This window comes from Eurosta solidaginis, chromosome 1 (genome assembly GCF_040869045.1).
Source record: "Eurosta solidaginis isolate ZX-2024a chromosome 1, ASM4086904v1, whole genome shotgun sequence".
Taxonomy (NCBI): Eukaryota; Metazoa; Arthropoda; class Insecta; order Diptera; family Tephritidae; genus Eurosta; species Eurosta solidaginis.
In genome coordinates this window covers 321775294-321791937 of record NC_090319.1, presented here as the reverse complement: position 1 = coordinate 321791937, position 16644 = coordinate 321775294, and the positions used below count along the sequence as shown (strand labels likewise).

Genomic DNA, 16644 nt, shown 5'->3' with positions numbered 1-16644 from the left:
GAGAAATAGGTGTTAAGAGTCGTGGTTCCACATTGAAATTGAAAAGATGGTTGGTGTCATGTGGGGCTACGTGGCAAGGAGGATATATATTATGAATGTCGGGGTTGATTCTGGATAGAAAAGAGTTCAACCTGTTATTGTATCAAGATCGAAGTTGAGCTAGAGTGTCGCGTGTCTCCCTAGGAAGATTGCTTCCTTCCCGGCATAGAGGTCCGACGCCTTTCTGTGGATATCAATGAGGATCTTTTTGTGTTCTTCTTCTACATACGGCTGAGTTCTCAGGTTCCCTATTTCGTATTTCCTCATAATGCTTCGGGGATAACTTCTTAAGTCCCTGGGAGGCGGGGCCCCTTCAATCAGATGTCTGTTGGGATGCTCAGGTTACTGGGTATTCAACAGAAACTGTTTATTTAGCATTTCCTTTCTCACCCTAATAGAAAGAACTCTCATAAGGGGAGTTACTCCATTTAATTAAATCCTCGTTGTAGTTGTTGTTGTAGCGATAAGGTTGCTCCCCGAAGGTTTTGGGGAGTGTTATCGATGTGATGGTCCTTTGCCGGCTACAGATCCGGTACGCTCCGGTACCACAACACCATTAAGGTGCTGGCCCGACCATCTCGGGAACGATTTATGTGGCCACATTAAACCTTCAGGCCATCCCTCCTCCACACCCCCAAGTGCCATGAGGAGCTTGGGGTCGTCAGAGCCTCGTCTGTTAGAGAAACAGCATTCGCCGCGGATAGGTGAGGTTGACAATTGGGTTTGGGGATGCTGTATATTGCGCTGGCAACCTGAAGGGTTGCGCTACACAGCCCCTTGAATCTGGTATTTTAGTCGCCTCTTACGACAGACATACCTACCGCGGGTATATTCTGACCTCCTGACCCGCTGGGGGAATTAAATCCTCGTCGGATAGCTTTATTATTTGGCGGGAGAGTGTGACCCCTGAGACAGCCAGTCGACCCTCAAATCAGGTATATAAACCTGCGCATCAGGGAACTTGTGTGGATTAACAAGCGGGCGAAACGGCAGGAATTATCGAGGAACTGTAACCTCGCTGCTCTGTCAGTAAGCTATTGCCAACCTTAAAGTCCCTCTTAGATCCAGCTATCGCCTTTGGTGTAGTTGTTGTTGTTGTTGTAGCAGTGCTTCACCCCATTCAACAACAACAACATCGCCTTTGGTGATAGGGAGCTATCGAATGCGAAGAAATGCGCGAGCGCTCTTTGCCGGCCAATCCATTTCTCAGTGGACAAATCCAGACGCCAGGCCAACAGTCGCGCACATAAAAATAGCCATAGTGAGTATACTATTACCATCACTGTCAAAGGGTTGAAGAAACTATCAAACTTGGTAAACCATCTACAGCAGTAGGCCCGCACTATGCTGCATCAAAAATATTATGTATCGAGCCTATAAGGCATCGAAACCTGAAGATCCCTTCCCATGCGGGGATTTTGGGATTCAAAAATTACAGCTCCGGGATTATCCAAATGTATTAAAAATTGTCCGCCGTGGTGTGATGGTAGCGTGCTCCGCATGCCACACCAAATATCCTAGGTTCACACCCCGGGCAAAGCAACATCAAAAAAAAAAAAAAAAAACAAGGTTTTTCAATTAGAATAAAATCGTTCTAAGCGTGGTCGTCCCTCGACAGTGTTTGGCAAACATTCCGAGTGTATTTCTGCCATGAAAACCTCCCAGTGAAAACTCATCTGCCTTGCAGATGCCGTACAGAGTCGGTATAAAACAAGTAGGTCCCGTCCCGCCAATTTGTAGGAAAAATTAAAAAGGAGCCGACGTAAATTGGAAGAGAAGCTCGGCCTAAAATCTCTTTGGAGGTTATCGCGCCTTACATTTATTTTTTTTCTATTAAAAATTGTCGGTAGTAATTTACAAAAGGGGTCGAACACTAATCTGCATCCAAAAATATCGGGAGGCGTGTCAAACGACGTGTCTTGAACTCAGTATTAACCCTAGTGAGATAACGTACGTCTGTGAGACGAAATATATACGATTGTTTTTTCAAAATACGTCTGACACGTATCGCTATTTTTTATGTGACTGCAAGTTTTATATGTAATTTTTGCCTCAAATGGTGATTTTAGCTAATATTTTTTTAATTATAGTTTAAAACAGTTAATTCATTCAATTGAAGTACAAAAAAAAATACTGATTTTTTGTAAGGACAAGTCCAAGACAAGTCAAACTTAATTTTTAATATATTAAAAAAAAACAATATTTTTCTTTAAAAAATATTTAAAACAAGTGAATATAAATCAAATAAATGATTAAAAAAAAAACAAAAAATTTTAATTTTTTTTTATATCTTTAGGGTCCTTAAAGTTGAACACGTCTCTCAGACGTACATTATATTTCTAGGCTTAATAACTCGAAGGGAGAAAGAAATTTTGAAGCATTCAAAAGTTATAAACAAAAAACCGGAAAATCACTCGAGTCAGAACACCTGCGCATTACATCTTTCTGCCGACGGATTATTGTTGTCGAGGTTAATAAGCGTTGTTGTTGTTGTTGTAGCAATGTTTCGCCCCACCTAATAGCTCCGACCGATCACAAATTGTAGTCAATATCCTCTAACGGGAGTCCAAGGAAACTTGCTGTTTCGACAGGGGTGGACCATAATGAAAGGGGTGTTAGAGGCGTTGGTTCCACATTACAATTAAAGAGATGGTTGGTGTCATGTGGGGCCACATTGCAAGCGGGGCATACATTTTGTATGTCGGCGTTGATTCTAGATATGTAAGAGTTTAACCTGTTACAGTATCCAGAACGAAGTTGAGCCAGAGTGACTCGCGTTTCCCTGGGGAGTATGCGTTCCTCTTCCGCAAGTTTTGGGTACTGTTCCCTAAGTACTGGATTCACCGGGCGATTCCCGGCATAAAGGTCCTGTTTGTGGAGTTCACCAAGGACCTGCTTGTGTTTTTTGCTTCATACGGCTGAGTTCTCAGGTGTCGTGTTTCCTCAAAATGCTTACGGAGATGACTCCTCAAGTCCCTAGGCGGTGTTGGCTCATCAATCAGATGTCTATTGGGATGCCCAGGTTTCTGGGTATTCAACAGAAACTGTTTGGTTAGCATCTCATTTCTCTCCCTGATTGGCAGGCATGTAGCTTCTTCCAGTGGGTAGTTTTTAGGCTTGGCGACCATATAGGGGACGCGTAGCACGCAAACGGCTGGCCAATTGCTTTGTATGTGGTAATGAGCGTTACTTTGTCTTTTCCCCAAGTACTGCCAGCAAGGGATTTGAGGATTTTATTACAGCTCTGGATTTTCGAAACAATTGCGGCTGCGTGCTCACCAAAATGTAGATCCTGATCAAACGTCACATCCAAGATTTTGGGGTGTAGGACAGTCGGTAGCGTAGTGCCATCAACGTGGATGTTCAAAATGGTCGACATTTGGGACGTCCATGTTGTAAATAAGGGCCCGGAGGATTAAGTCGGTGATAATGCCAGGTTTCGCAAGGCGAAAAAACTGGAGAGATCAGGGAGGTCTCCGTTTATTCTGTTGCAAAGCTCATCGATCCCTGGACCTGGCCTGTGGCCATTATTGTACAGTCATCGGCGTAGGAAACGATAGTAACTCCTTCTGGTGGCGAAGGTAGCTTAGATATGTAGAAATTAAACAAAAGGGGGGATAGGACACCACCCTGTGGCACGCCCTGTTTAATTCTTCTTGGTTTTGATGTTTCATTTCTAAATTGCACCGATGCCTGCCGACCACCCAGATAATTTGCGGTCCACCTTTTAAGACAAGGGGAAGGGTAGACCCTTCCAGGTCTTGCAGCAACGTGCCATGGTTGACCGTATCAAGAGCTTGTGAAAGGTCTAGCACTACGAGTACTGCTCTATGGTGGGGGTTTTGATTTAAACCGCAATTTATCTGGGTGCTGATGGCATTTAGCGCGGTGGTGGTGCTATGGAGTTTTCTGAATCCATGCTGATGGCAGGCTAGCTGCAAATTTGCTTTGAAGTAGGGCAGCAAAATGGCTTCAAGCGTCTTGGCTACTGGCGATAGGAGAGATATCGGACGATATGACTCCTATGTTAGCTGGTTTCCCAGGCTTTAGAAGCGGGACCACCTTGACCATTTTCCATTTTTCGCGTATGACAAAGGTGGAAAGAGACAGACTGAAAACATGTGCTAAGTATTTAAAACCCTCTTTCCCTAGGCTCTTTAAGCATTGGCATGGCTATGCCGTCTGGGCCCACTGCTTTGAATGGTTTAGCATGACCGATGGCATGCTCAACCTCTTTGGCGGTGATGGCAATTGGTGACACGCTAAACTTATGTTTATGTGCGTGTCTGTTGGCCCTCCGTCTATTTTAGTCGACCGTAGAATACATTATATATTGTCGGCAGAAAGCGCTCGCGCATTTGTTCGCATCCGATAGCACTTTGTCGCCAAAGGCGATGGAGACTTTGTCATTGTGCCTAGACGGATTCGATAGGGACCAAAGTTTACCTACACCGGCAGAGAGGTTACAACCGCTTAGGTGCTCCTCCATTTCGCCCGCTTGTGTTCATCCACAAGCAATCTGATGCGTTGGCTTATATCCCTTATTTGGGGGTCGCCGGGATCGAGCTGTCTTATAAGGTCACGTTATCTCGCTAAATTTGCGGCCTCCGCCGGGAAGTGGGGCTGCATTTCAGGAATTCTCCCGGCGGGAATGAAACGTGCCGAGGCGGATTCAATGACCTTGCGGAAAGCACGCTCCCCTTGGCGGGCATCAGTCGGGATAGGGAGGGCAGCAAAGAGGTTGTCTGTAAAAGATTTGTATTCGTCCCACTTTCCTCTTTTAAAGTTTATGAAAGTGCGTTTTTCTGTAACGATGAAGTCAGGTGGTCGGATACCAATGTTACCATCGGCTGCCAGTTGACGCAGTTTACGAGTTCTGCGCTCACGATTGAGATATCCGGCGAACTGTGACAGCTTCCTACCATACGTGTGGGGGGCGTCTCCGTTCATTGTGCAGAACGTCGTTTCTTCCATTTGATCCGCTAACATCTCACCCCTACTGTCCACCCGCAAGTTTGAATGCCATAGATCGTAATGGGCCTTGAAATCGCCTAAGATAATGCGATTGTTTCCAGTGAGTACGGCGCTGATATCAGGGCGGTATACACTGGGGCAACAGGTGACAGGAGGGATGTAGATGTTGATGATTTCTAGGTTTGCATCGCCCAACCAGACAGATAATCCTTGACGTTCTAAGACACTGTCCCTGCGGTCGATGTCGGGATCAAATATATGATATTGCAGTGTGGTGTATGATAAACGCGAGGCCGCCTCCATTTCCTCTCGCGATCTTTTCTGTGGACATTATACCCACAACAGGTCTGCAATGCAGATCTTGCTGTGAGTTTAGTCTCTTGAATCGCAGCAATGCTGATGTTGTGCCGCTTCATGAAGTCGACTATCTCCGTGATCTTCCCAGTTAATCCATTACAGTTTAATTGCAGAATTCTGAAGTGCATAGGGAGAGACGTCGCCACCCTGGGAGTAAGTGACGGGTGACTACGACTGGGTTGAGGAAGGCCAGGACGCAACTGCTGTTGTGGCCCTGGGACAGGGCGTCCTTTGGCAAGCATAGGGGTACCCGGTAGATTGGGGTTTGCGACCTGGCAACATGGCGCAATGAAACCCGTCGGGGGTTGCCGTCTAGGAAAGTGGCACCGTCCATGGCAGGAGCTGCATTGGGCGTATGTCGCAAACTTATATATTCTATGCTGGCAAACGGTGCAAAGGGAGGCAGGGACTAAGAGTGTGTTTCACTGACCTACACAATTGCTGCCGGAAAAGAGGGGGAGGGGGGGGGGGGAAGAAGACGGGGGCAGGTGCTGATGCTCGGCATTGCTTCCGACTCTACTACGGAGATTGTAGGTATGAGTGGGAGGAGCCGTGTGATTTGGTGGCGCCATGGGGCGCGAGCAGCAGCGGGTACTTGTAGCTTGCTGAGCAGCGGGGCTGCTGGAAGGTAGCGGGGGCGCTAAGGCGCAGACTACGGGACGTCCTAGGGCGTGAACAGCAAGGAGCCACAAAAGATTTATAGAAGTTACGTGGACGTCTGGTTTTGGGGTCTAGCCCAGAACAACCTGTCCGATGCAACCATCCCATTCTTTTCCGGCAGATGCAGCAAAACCATTTCTCAGGACCGGGGTCAGGAGACGGACTCGGCTTGGGTTCGATACCTTCCCGGAGCAAGAGAATATGGAGCAGTCCCGCTGCAGGGAGCTGCTGGGAGGTTGACAATTTGTGGGAGGGACGCAACAAATTAAATGGGGTTACACTGAAATGGCAGTCCTTGGTCGGGAAAAATCCAGAGTCGCTCCGGTACATAGAACCGACGGCCTTGGGAAGCGTTGTTTGACACCTCTCCTAATATTTTTGAAGGTGTAATAGCATTCGACCCCTGTTGTAAATTATTACGCAAAATCGCTCGGGATTCTTGTAAGGGATTTTCAGGACCCTACCACTAAAGGTTCATGCACATTATACGACGTGACATGTAGCGACAAAATATTGATTTGCATATTCTTACGGAGCCATGCACATCTAGCGACAGTCGTACGACACGACACGACCAATTTTACCAACTAGGCAAAAATGCCGCGAATATTTTGTCGGAACGTGTCGCTACATGTCGCGTATTATAATGTGCATGAACGTTAAGTCAGAACGAAGCGCATTGAGCAAAATAAAACAAGAAGTTGCAGTGTTAATCATTGTGTGGTGCTAATGGCCGTCCTTGAACAAATGAGTGCAAATGAGCAGCACTTTGAGCGACAAAAAGAAAGAATTGACTGAGAATAGGAAGATGGAGTTGCCGCGTTTGGACACTGGACTATGAAACCACCATGATGGAATTTTAGAAGGTGGCGCATTGCGCATGTAAACATTAGCTCAGCTGTTTTTTATGAGCAATTATTACGTAATTTTCCTTTAGCTCTTTTTTCGCTCTTTCTTTCATGCGCTTAAGCAGTCAAGTGTGACGTAGATGCGCAGAACGAAGCAATTTTGAACTCGTGAATGCGCAATCTTTTGTGTGTGAATTGTGCTATGAAACAGCAAGTTTAGAGCCCATTACTGATCTTAAGCCCCCATTAGTGATACTTAGCATAGACTTGACTTGGCGTAAACTTGGCAACCTAGCCACGATTATACTCCACTTGGCGCATAAAATCTGGCATCATAATCAGCGTTGAAATTTATTTTTAAATAAATGTCAATTTGTATGACAAAATGTCAAAATGAAATGGAAACAAACAAATGGCATCTCAAAATGTAAACGTCACTTAGAACTTACATAGAAAATCAAAATTCAACAGACTTCTAAGTCAAGTTAAGTTTTGAGTAATCAGTAACATGCAATGTTCATTTAACAGAACTGTAAGTGACAGTTCGCAAGCCAAGTCAAGTCTATGCTAAGTATCAGTAATGGAGTATCAGTCATGTCATACAAATTGACATTTATTGATTATGATGCCAGATTGTATGCGCTAAGTGGAGTATAATCGTGGCTAAGTTGCCAAATTTGGCGTAAACTTGGCAACTTAGCCTTGATTATACTCCACTTAGCGCATACGCTCTGGAATCATAATCAATAAATGTCAATTTGTATGACAAAATGTCAAAATGAAATGGAAACAAACAAATGGCATCTCAAAATGTAAACGTCACTTAGAACTTACATAGAAAATCAAAATTCAACAGACTTCTAAGTCAAGTTAAGTGTTGCTCATGATTCAATTACTAGAGGTTTGTTCTTCAATGACGGCAGAGCTTTGACACTCCCAAATTGAAAAATCTGGACGGGTTGCTTTTACGAAGTAAGGAAAACGGGGAATAATTCAATTCCCTTTAGCGAAAATTGTAGTAGAAAAGTACATTTAGTAGTATATTAGTAGTGATAAAAAATTTGAAAATGCCAACAGGTTTTGGAGGAAATAATTCATTTTCTACTAAATATTTCATGAATTTATAAAGAGCTATGTTGGTTTAGAATTTTATTCAAAAATACACTATCACAATTTGTTTCAAAAACCCCCTATATGAGCATAAGTTCAATGCATTTTGACATAAGAGGGAGTTAATGAAAAGCATTCTGAGGCGTTCTTCAATCTAATTCTAATATAGGGCGTTTTTGTGACAAATCATGAAATGGTAAGTTTTTGAAAAATACTTTGAGATAGGACTATATTGAAAAGGCAGTCGACATGGTCTGCCAAAAAAAATGTAAAAGAAAATGGCTTATTGTCTTAGAACTTTATATTCCAGTCTTGACTTTGACAGAAGAGTTCAGCTTTTATGTGGTCCTGCTACACAGGGAGTATTCACCTTTTTACTCTGAAATTTCGGAAAGCTCCTTTACGTTGAGTATTCATGGAAGTCTTCCGTTAATTTAGAATATTTGGAACACGTCCCTTTCATACTACCTCACGGGGTCCGAATATATCAAATAAGTATATACTACATAATATTCCAAATATAAACCGATTCCCCAAATTCTTAAATGGGGACGAATTTTCCGAACATACGGAATGAATAAGTTAATATGCTCAATGAGTACATTTCATTATGGCATCTCCGATATTTACTAATTACATTTTTATGTAAATCAATTTACTAGTCGAGTTTTTGACGTTGAACGATGAATTTTGAAGTGGTTTAGGTTTCGTCTGTTCATAGGTTTACGAAAGTGCACGATTCCTTGATGTCCGTACTTTTCAAAAAATTACCTATGTTCAGCCACACTAATAGATCATGGCATAGTTAATAAATTCATCATAAAATTAAAATAAATGTTCTAATGAATTATGCAGTTCAGTACTTATCGGGGATTTGTAAACTGATTGCTTCCTTTTTCTACTACTAATATTTTTCGAAAAATTGCAAAGAAACAACACAGTTAACGGATGTCAATTCGATTTGGGAGCAAAACGGCTGCAATTGTCAAAAAATTCGTCTGTCGAGCAAACCTCTTCTGATTGAATCATGAGTGTTGCTAAGTTTTGAGTAATCAGTAACATGCAATGTTCATTTAACAGAACTGTAAGTGACAGTTCTCAAGCCAAGTCAAGTCTATGCTGAGTATCAGTAATGGGGCCTTAAATTGTTGAGCATTGTTTACTATATAGTTTGGCAGCTTAAGTAGAGGTTATGTTGCGAATAGGGTGGAAGGCAGTGGACTAGGCAGTCGAATGTCATATAATGAAGGAATGGTGTTCGGAGTTTTTTCAAAGTTAAAAAAAAATGATAAAAGATTTAATATAAATAAAACTATTGTTTTAATAACAACAAAAACGGGTAATAGTCTAGTTGAGGAGTCGACTGCTAATACGCTACCAAAAATATCGAGAGAGGTGTCAAACGACGCGTCTTGACATCAGTATTAATAATCCGATGGCGGAAAATAAAAATTGTAACGCGTTCAAAAGATGTTAACGAAAAACCGAAAAAAGACCCACGGGTACCTCCGAAACCGGGGGTCGGATCCCTAGTATTTTTGCGCAGAACACCTTTCTGCGTTGGCGGCCTTTGGCCGCGCTTATAAAAAATGACCGCCACGGTGATGCACAATTTTTTTGTGGGTATGAATACAACAACAACCACATGGAAATCGCCAACTTCAACTGCAAATATCTCCGGACAGAGATAAAATTTTTGACACCTCTTTTGACACCTCACTCAATATTTTTGGTAGCGTATTAGCTGTCGACCCCTCAACTAGACTATTACCCAAAAACGCCATATATATTCTGTATACATAAATTTGTAAGGATTATCTCACTTTAAAATTTGAATTAAATAATCTAAAGTTTTTTTTGAAACTGAGTCGAGAACTGTGCGTGTGAATGTGCGAATTTTCACCGATCAGCTGTTAGTTGCGCTGCTTGGTAAAATTTACAATGTTGTTGAGGTAGTATTGTGCGGTGTCTGAATTTTGTTGTTATTCTTCTATAAAACCAGCTATTGAAGCACATATAAAAAGGAAAATAAACTCGTCTGACAAACTACTTAACGTGCCGTACTTGAATTAGTAAAAAGCAAGAGCAAATACACGGACACATCTTTATACATACCCACAAATTTGGACTCGTTTTAATTACTCATATTCACTACAGAGATTACGCATATAAAATTTGTGGAAAATGATTCCGGCAATTACATCAAATGAGAAATTTCACCATGTCATTATTAGCACGGGAAATGTATTGAACTTGAACAATCAATTGGGTGGCAAAACAACAGATGAAATACTTGAAGTTTTACGCTTAACTTTACAGTGTGCAGAAACGGCTGCACAAGTTGAATTAAACGACACGGATGGTCGTGTATTACGAGCAACAGAGGAGCTTAAGCAAAAAATAACCGAAAACGAACGTAGTGACCTTGGTATTGGAGTTAAAATATTTTTAAATAAAAGTGCAAATATATTTATTGAGCAAGCCATAAGCACATTGCTGCAAATACTCGAAGTAGAGCACGTGGACAATGTTGTATTGGCTTACCATCCGAAAACGCATGAAAGCAGCAGCACCACCACACAAAATCATAATGCCGACTGGGGTGAGCACAATCCAGACAAAGAAAAGAACACAAAAAATGCAAAAAATGTTGATCAGCTTAAGAAGCTTTGGTCCGCCTTAGAACAATTGGCCTTAAAAAAACAAATAACACAATTGGGTATAGCAGATTTAGATATTGAACAATTACAACAATTAAATAGCGCTGCAAATGTACATCCAACTATAGCGCAAATAAATTTAGAATCTTGCTGTGTTGTACCACCCGCATTACAAGACTATTGTACCAAAAATGATATACAATTGCTGACTCATAATGATCCAGAAGTATTGCTGCCTAATGAACAATTCATTTTGCCTGGCTATCAAGTTGATTGGGCATTACGTTATCAAGTACATGTTCGTTGTCGCGGTGTAATTGCGGCAAGAGGTTACATTGTTGGTGCTAGCAGAAATGAAAATACGACGGTTTGAATAGCAGCAGCAGCAGCAACAACAGTATGTATTGTACAATGTAATAGAAACAATAGAACTCTATACAAAAGGGGTAGGAGTGGGGGACACCAATACATATTAGGCGGTATTTATATGCGTTTGATGCTAATATTGAAATAAGTTAGAATGGATCATAAGTCGCGTGACTGCAATTTGGTGGTGATAATAAATTGCTTACAAATTTAAATTGACCTCAAATATTGGGATGAGTAAAGACAATATATGTAAGTATGTTTGTGGTAGCCGAAGAGAAATTTGCAAGGTACTATTATACAAAGCCTTAAGGTCAGTGCGCGCTCTAAACTTTATAATCGCTGATAAGATATACATGCACACACATACATCCATACAATGTTTTAGGAGTAGAGTAGCAAAACTGAAACTAAAAATGATTCTAACATTCATATATATATATATATTTGTCAGACCAAACTATTGTCAAACTATGTCAAACTATTGTAGCATTTAGCATTATGCAGATGGATGGACCATAACGTGTCATGTTAACACCTTTTCGACGGCTTCGATATATGTATGTACATACTTATATATCTTGATTTCTTAATATAAACCTAACCAATGTTCGGATTATGGTTTTTTCATCATTTTTGCATCACAGGCAATACACTTTAAAATTATTCTGGAAAGCATGTGAAATTTAACCTATCTTAAATTTGTCTAGCGTAGTTACGATTTCATCGAAAAGAATTTTTTGTTGAAAAATATACCTAACAGCTTTAAGCAAACAATGTATGGTACAAATATTATCAATGCATTAGTAAAATTTTGGCTCGTTATCTTAACATTTATTGCAATTTTTTTTTAATTGTAACCAGTTGCGCTCACAAAAGTAGCACTCTTTTTATATTTTCGATTGCTTATGTACCCAATATTTTTCGTTCGAAATGGCTTCTTCATGCATGAATTGAAACGTGAAAGTATACTTGTAGGCTTAAATTTATGGTAGCAGTACGCACCTACACATTTTGACCTCTTCTAATAGAATAGACGCAAGCTCAAAGTTTTGTTAAAAAAGGCGTATCTCAGGCATTCTGTTAATAAGACCGTATCTCAACAAAGTCTTTAATAAAGTCGAATCTCAGGCGGTCGCTTAAAAAGGTTGTAATTGAAATAAAAAAAACTTTGGACAGAAGATATATGAACTAAATTTAGTTTAATTTACTTCCACAATTCGTAAACGACTTAAAATGCTAAACTATACTAAATATATATGTCATTTGTGAATCGTGAATAGGTAATAAATTTAGTTAAATTCGAAGCTTTTTTGACAAAAAAAAAGTTTTTTTCAGTTACAACCTTTTTAATCTGTCTCTTGAGAGACGACTTTGTTAACAACTTCGATCAGATACGGCCTTATTAACAGAATGTCTACAGTACGTCTTCTTTTAACTTTTACGTTACAACCTTTCTATTAGGATAAATCCATTTTCAAAATAAAAAAATTTCAATTTTGGGTTATAAGAGGAAAATAAAAAAAAAATCTTGAGCGTATTCTTGTAATCTGGATACCGCGCGCTTATGGGAGAAACTTGCCCTTAATTACAAATTAAGAAACTAAGAGTTATAAAGTATGGCATCGAAAATAAGTGAAAAACTGACACAGAATGGCATTTAATCATATAAATATGTATGCAAAAAGTGGCAAATGTAATTTTTAAGCTATACATATTGTTGCTTTAAGAACATGCAATGAGCAAGCATTTAAAAGCCTGCACACTAATTAAAAATAAAAATTAACAACTTTATATGATAAATCGAAAAGAAATGCGAACAAAAGCAGTAACGACTAACTAAAAAAACAAAAAATCACCAGATAACAGAGAATAAAATGCATTTTTAAAAGAATTATTTTTGAGATACGTATATTAAGTTTCAATAAACTTACTGTTTCTTGACTTATCTTGGTTTGTTGATTTTTCGACAGGGTGGATAAATGATGTATATTGGAACGATCTTCGGTCATCGCTTGTCAAATTTGGTTTTGAGACAAACCGATTTCGGCGTTGTGCCATCATCATTGCCGATTTTCGTTCTGATCTGTCGTTGGCGTTTGTCCTGTATTTATAGTTCGTAGGTACATGAGCAGCTATTGTCAAAATTGATGCTTGTGTATATTAAGTTATGTGTATGTGCTGTGTGTTCATTCAGAACCGTGGTTTACTTACAAGTCTACCTGCGGATGGCAGCATAGTTACATAGGACCAGGGATGCATCTTAACGTTAAAGGGCCTATTACGGTACACAACTCAACTTGGTTGGGTTGTAATTAAAACAACTCAACTTTCAGACAACTCAACTCCTGTTTGGTATTACGAATTACAACTTATTTCAGTTGAAGTTGAATTGGTGCTGCCAAGCTAAGAAAGTGATGATTTGACAGATAAATGAACAGCTGATCAATTTGTGGCAGAAATTTAAGCATTTTCAAATGTGATTTTTTTATTAATGTTATATGAAATCTATTTTAAACTGGCGAAAATGTTGGTGATTGACATGTCGCGAATACGGAAACATTCGCGTGATCATTCCAATCCCTTGGAACTACCAAGGACCAAGTAAGAAAATGTTTAAGTGACAAATAATGAGCTTCATATGAAGTTATTTTGCAGATTGGAAAGGAAGCATTTTACTCAGTACTAAACAAAATTAAGAACCATTTCCGCATACGCGTTCGTATTTTAAAATTATGCGCCACACTCCGATTCCTTGCTGACGGCAGCTATCAAATATGCTGTGGAAATGATTTTGGTGTTGGACTGGTATTAGATATAATTGAGAAGCGTATTTGTGCGAAGTAGATTAAAACCCTAACAGAAAAAACTGTATTTTACTCAAATAGGATTCCCAGGAGTAGTGATTAGTATCAATGGGACTCGCATAATTTCACCTATTTTGGCTGCATCCAAACTGCGACCAGCCTCGTCCAACTATGGAATATCAATAAAGTCAAAAAGTTATTCAATGTAATTCGTTTAAACGTTGGTTTTTCTAGAAATGTGTACAAAATTGTTTATTATTGTTTGATTAAAAAAGGTTTAACTACCGGCTTTAAATTTTTTGTTTTTTCTGGTAACGTTTTATAAGCCCGTGCACCATCTAACTCTTATCAAAGGTGGTATCAAAAGACGTGTTTCCATCTCCGTTTTTAGGATTCGAAAGCGAAAATTAAAAATTTTATTTCTTTCGAAAGATATTTACAAAGACCCACAAAATGGCCCGAGAGGGTCCGAAATATGAGGCCCGGTCCACAGTTTTTTTGCACAGAACATCTTTCTGCGTTGGCAGCCTTTGGCCGCGATTCGTAAAAATAATCCTGGTTGGGTCCAACATCTTTCTGCATTGCTGTATACAAAAAATCTGGCAAAATACAACAACCACATGAAATTAGATTTTATTAGAATTAATGTTTGTGGTAATTCTTTACGACAGCATGACACTGCTAATACGTGTCCAAAAATATCGAGAGAGGTATTAAACGACGCGTCTTGACATCAGTATTAATAATCCGAAGGCGGAAAATACAAATTTTAACTCGTTCAAAAGATATTAAACACAAACCGAAAAAAGACAACAACATTACAACAACCACATGAAAATCGCCAACTTCAACTGAAAATATCTCCGGACAGAGATAAAATGTTTATTTTCCGCTTTCGGATTATTGTTCTCGAGATTAATAGCTCTTGTGGCACCTCTCTCGATATTTTTGGACGCGTATTAGCAGTGTCATGCTGTCGTAAAGAATTACAATTTTTGTTTTCGGATTCTTAAATCGGAGGTGGAAACGTGTCTTTTGATACCAACTTTGAAAATTTTTGTTAAAAATTAGGTGGTGAACCGTCTTCTAAAACGTAACATTTTTTCAAAACAACTGCAAAATTGTATGAGACAACTGCTAGTAAGCAGTTTTACGATTTTGACGTCGTTGACAACTACACCAACACAAGGTTGTAAACGGCAATGCCACAAAAAGTTGTAAGGCTAGACAACTCAACCGAAATTTTTTTTGACAGGTTGAGTTGTAATCTGTAATACCAAATTGCGAAATTTCAACCCAACCAGAGTTGAGTTGTAAACGGTAATAGGGGCATAAGCTAATCGTTTATCAAAAAATTTCCACCGTTTCCGATGAAACACTTCGAAATATTACCGATAAAGAAATTATCAAGATAAATTGTATCTCGTTTTTAGCCGAAACGAAAAGCTTTCGTTAACGTTAAAAACGTTAACAAAAACGTGATACTTTATGTTTGAATTGTGCTGGCAATGCTATAGCCATGGTGAAGCCGTAAGGTGGTAACAGCGAGCGGACATACACACACAAACTCCATGTAATTTGTTTGTGTAATTCGTTGGTGGTAATGTCAAAAATACTCTGAGAAATGTTCGTACTGTCAAAATTCGTGAGCAAAGTTGCAATCAGCTTGGCTAATGCTTTCACCTTTAATGACTCCGCCATCAATCAGCTTTGCCAGCATAGTTTGAAATTAATAATCAACATAAACGATTTGATTTCGTTTTGATATGGCAGAAAACGAAGCAAAATCATTTCGTTAATTTGACGTTTTTAACGTTAATAAACGAAACGAAATGAATTTGTTTCGTTTATTAACGTTAATTATCGTAACGAAATGATATCGGTTCGTTGGTTAAGCATGCCTGCATAGGACAAACGGGACGGCAAATAAAGCTGCAGACATTGGTGCTTTATCGGTAACCCATGGTTCAATTATGTACAGGTTGGCTCATCTCATCAGCTGATTTTATTTATGTCATTGCATGATCGAAGGGATTGTCAAAAGGAGATGGCAAACTCAAAATGAAACCAACACATTGGCAACATTTACTTACACATACAAAAACTGCTAAGTTTTATGTTTCCATTCCATACCATTCGCACCAACCCCAATACACAGATTTTGACAATTTGAACAGACATATTTTGTTGCTTTACAGATGAGCCAACCTGTATATAGTTTAACCATGTCGGTAACCGTATCGGTCCTTATAACAGCTGATCTTGTTCGCAGCTTTGGCCATACACCATACGAACTTTTGGCCGAACATTAGTTCTCTTTCAGACAGCGATGAATACGGACAACAATTGTGCTGCAGCAATATTGCTCGCTGTGGCAATTAAGCGTAAAAAAGAGAGAAGATTCAATAAATTCACTCAGACATTTTTTATTGTCCATTTTACTTTTCCGCGCACATCTGTTCCTTTCAGAAATTACTACGATTATGAGCTATTTCGCCATACACGCACGAACAGTTCGCGCAAATGTTCGCCAAAAATTAAAATATTTTGATTTTTGGCGAATATTTGCGCGAACTGGCAAACACCACCATACACGACAGAAAAGGTCGCAGAAACATGACATAACGGGAATGTTCGCGGAAATGTTCGTGTCGTGTATTTGGCGCTTAAGGTCGTAACGATAAACAGCTGATTACGTTAGGGATACGACTACAGAGATACGACAAACGGCACCAATGACTACAGTTTAAGAACGAGGTTCAGAGAACATATTAGAGATTACAACAAAAAATACGGAATCCAAACATTATACCCGAGTCTAAC

General features: G+C 39.8%; 1 protein-coding gene across 2 annotated transcripts; it reads left to right on the top strand.

Moving 5' to 3' along the window:
• Nucleotides 1–9938: 9938 nt before the first annotated feature.
• On the top strand, nucleotides 9939–16644 carry Gclm (Glutamate-cysteine ligase modifier subunit). Of its 2 annotated transcripts, none has more exons than XM_067761809.1 (2): nucleotides 9939–13618; nucleotides 13673–16644. In XM_067761809.1, exon 1 carries the CDS (start codon nucleotides 10173–10175, stop codon nucleotides 11019–11021), a length of 849 nt encoding a protein of 282 aa, XP_067617910.1. In that variant the 5' UTR covers nucleotides 9939–10172; the 3' UTR covers nucleotides 11022–13618; nucleotides 13673–16644. The 2 variants fall into 2 exon arrangements, with proteins under 2 accessions (XP_067617910.1, XP_067617911.1); XM_067761810.1 differs by having other exon boundaries at nucleotides 13662–16644.

Bases quoted from the DNA above. Each gene is read 5' to 3' on its own strand.
- Gclm (XM_067761809.1), top strand. From the start codon at position 10,173: ATGATTCCGGCAATTACATCAAATGAGAAATTTCACCATGTCATTATT.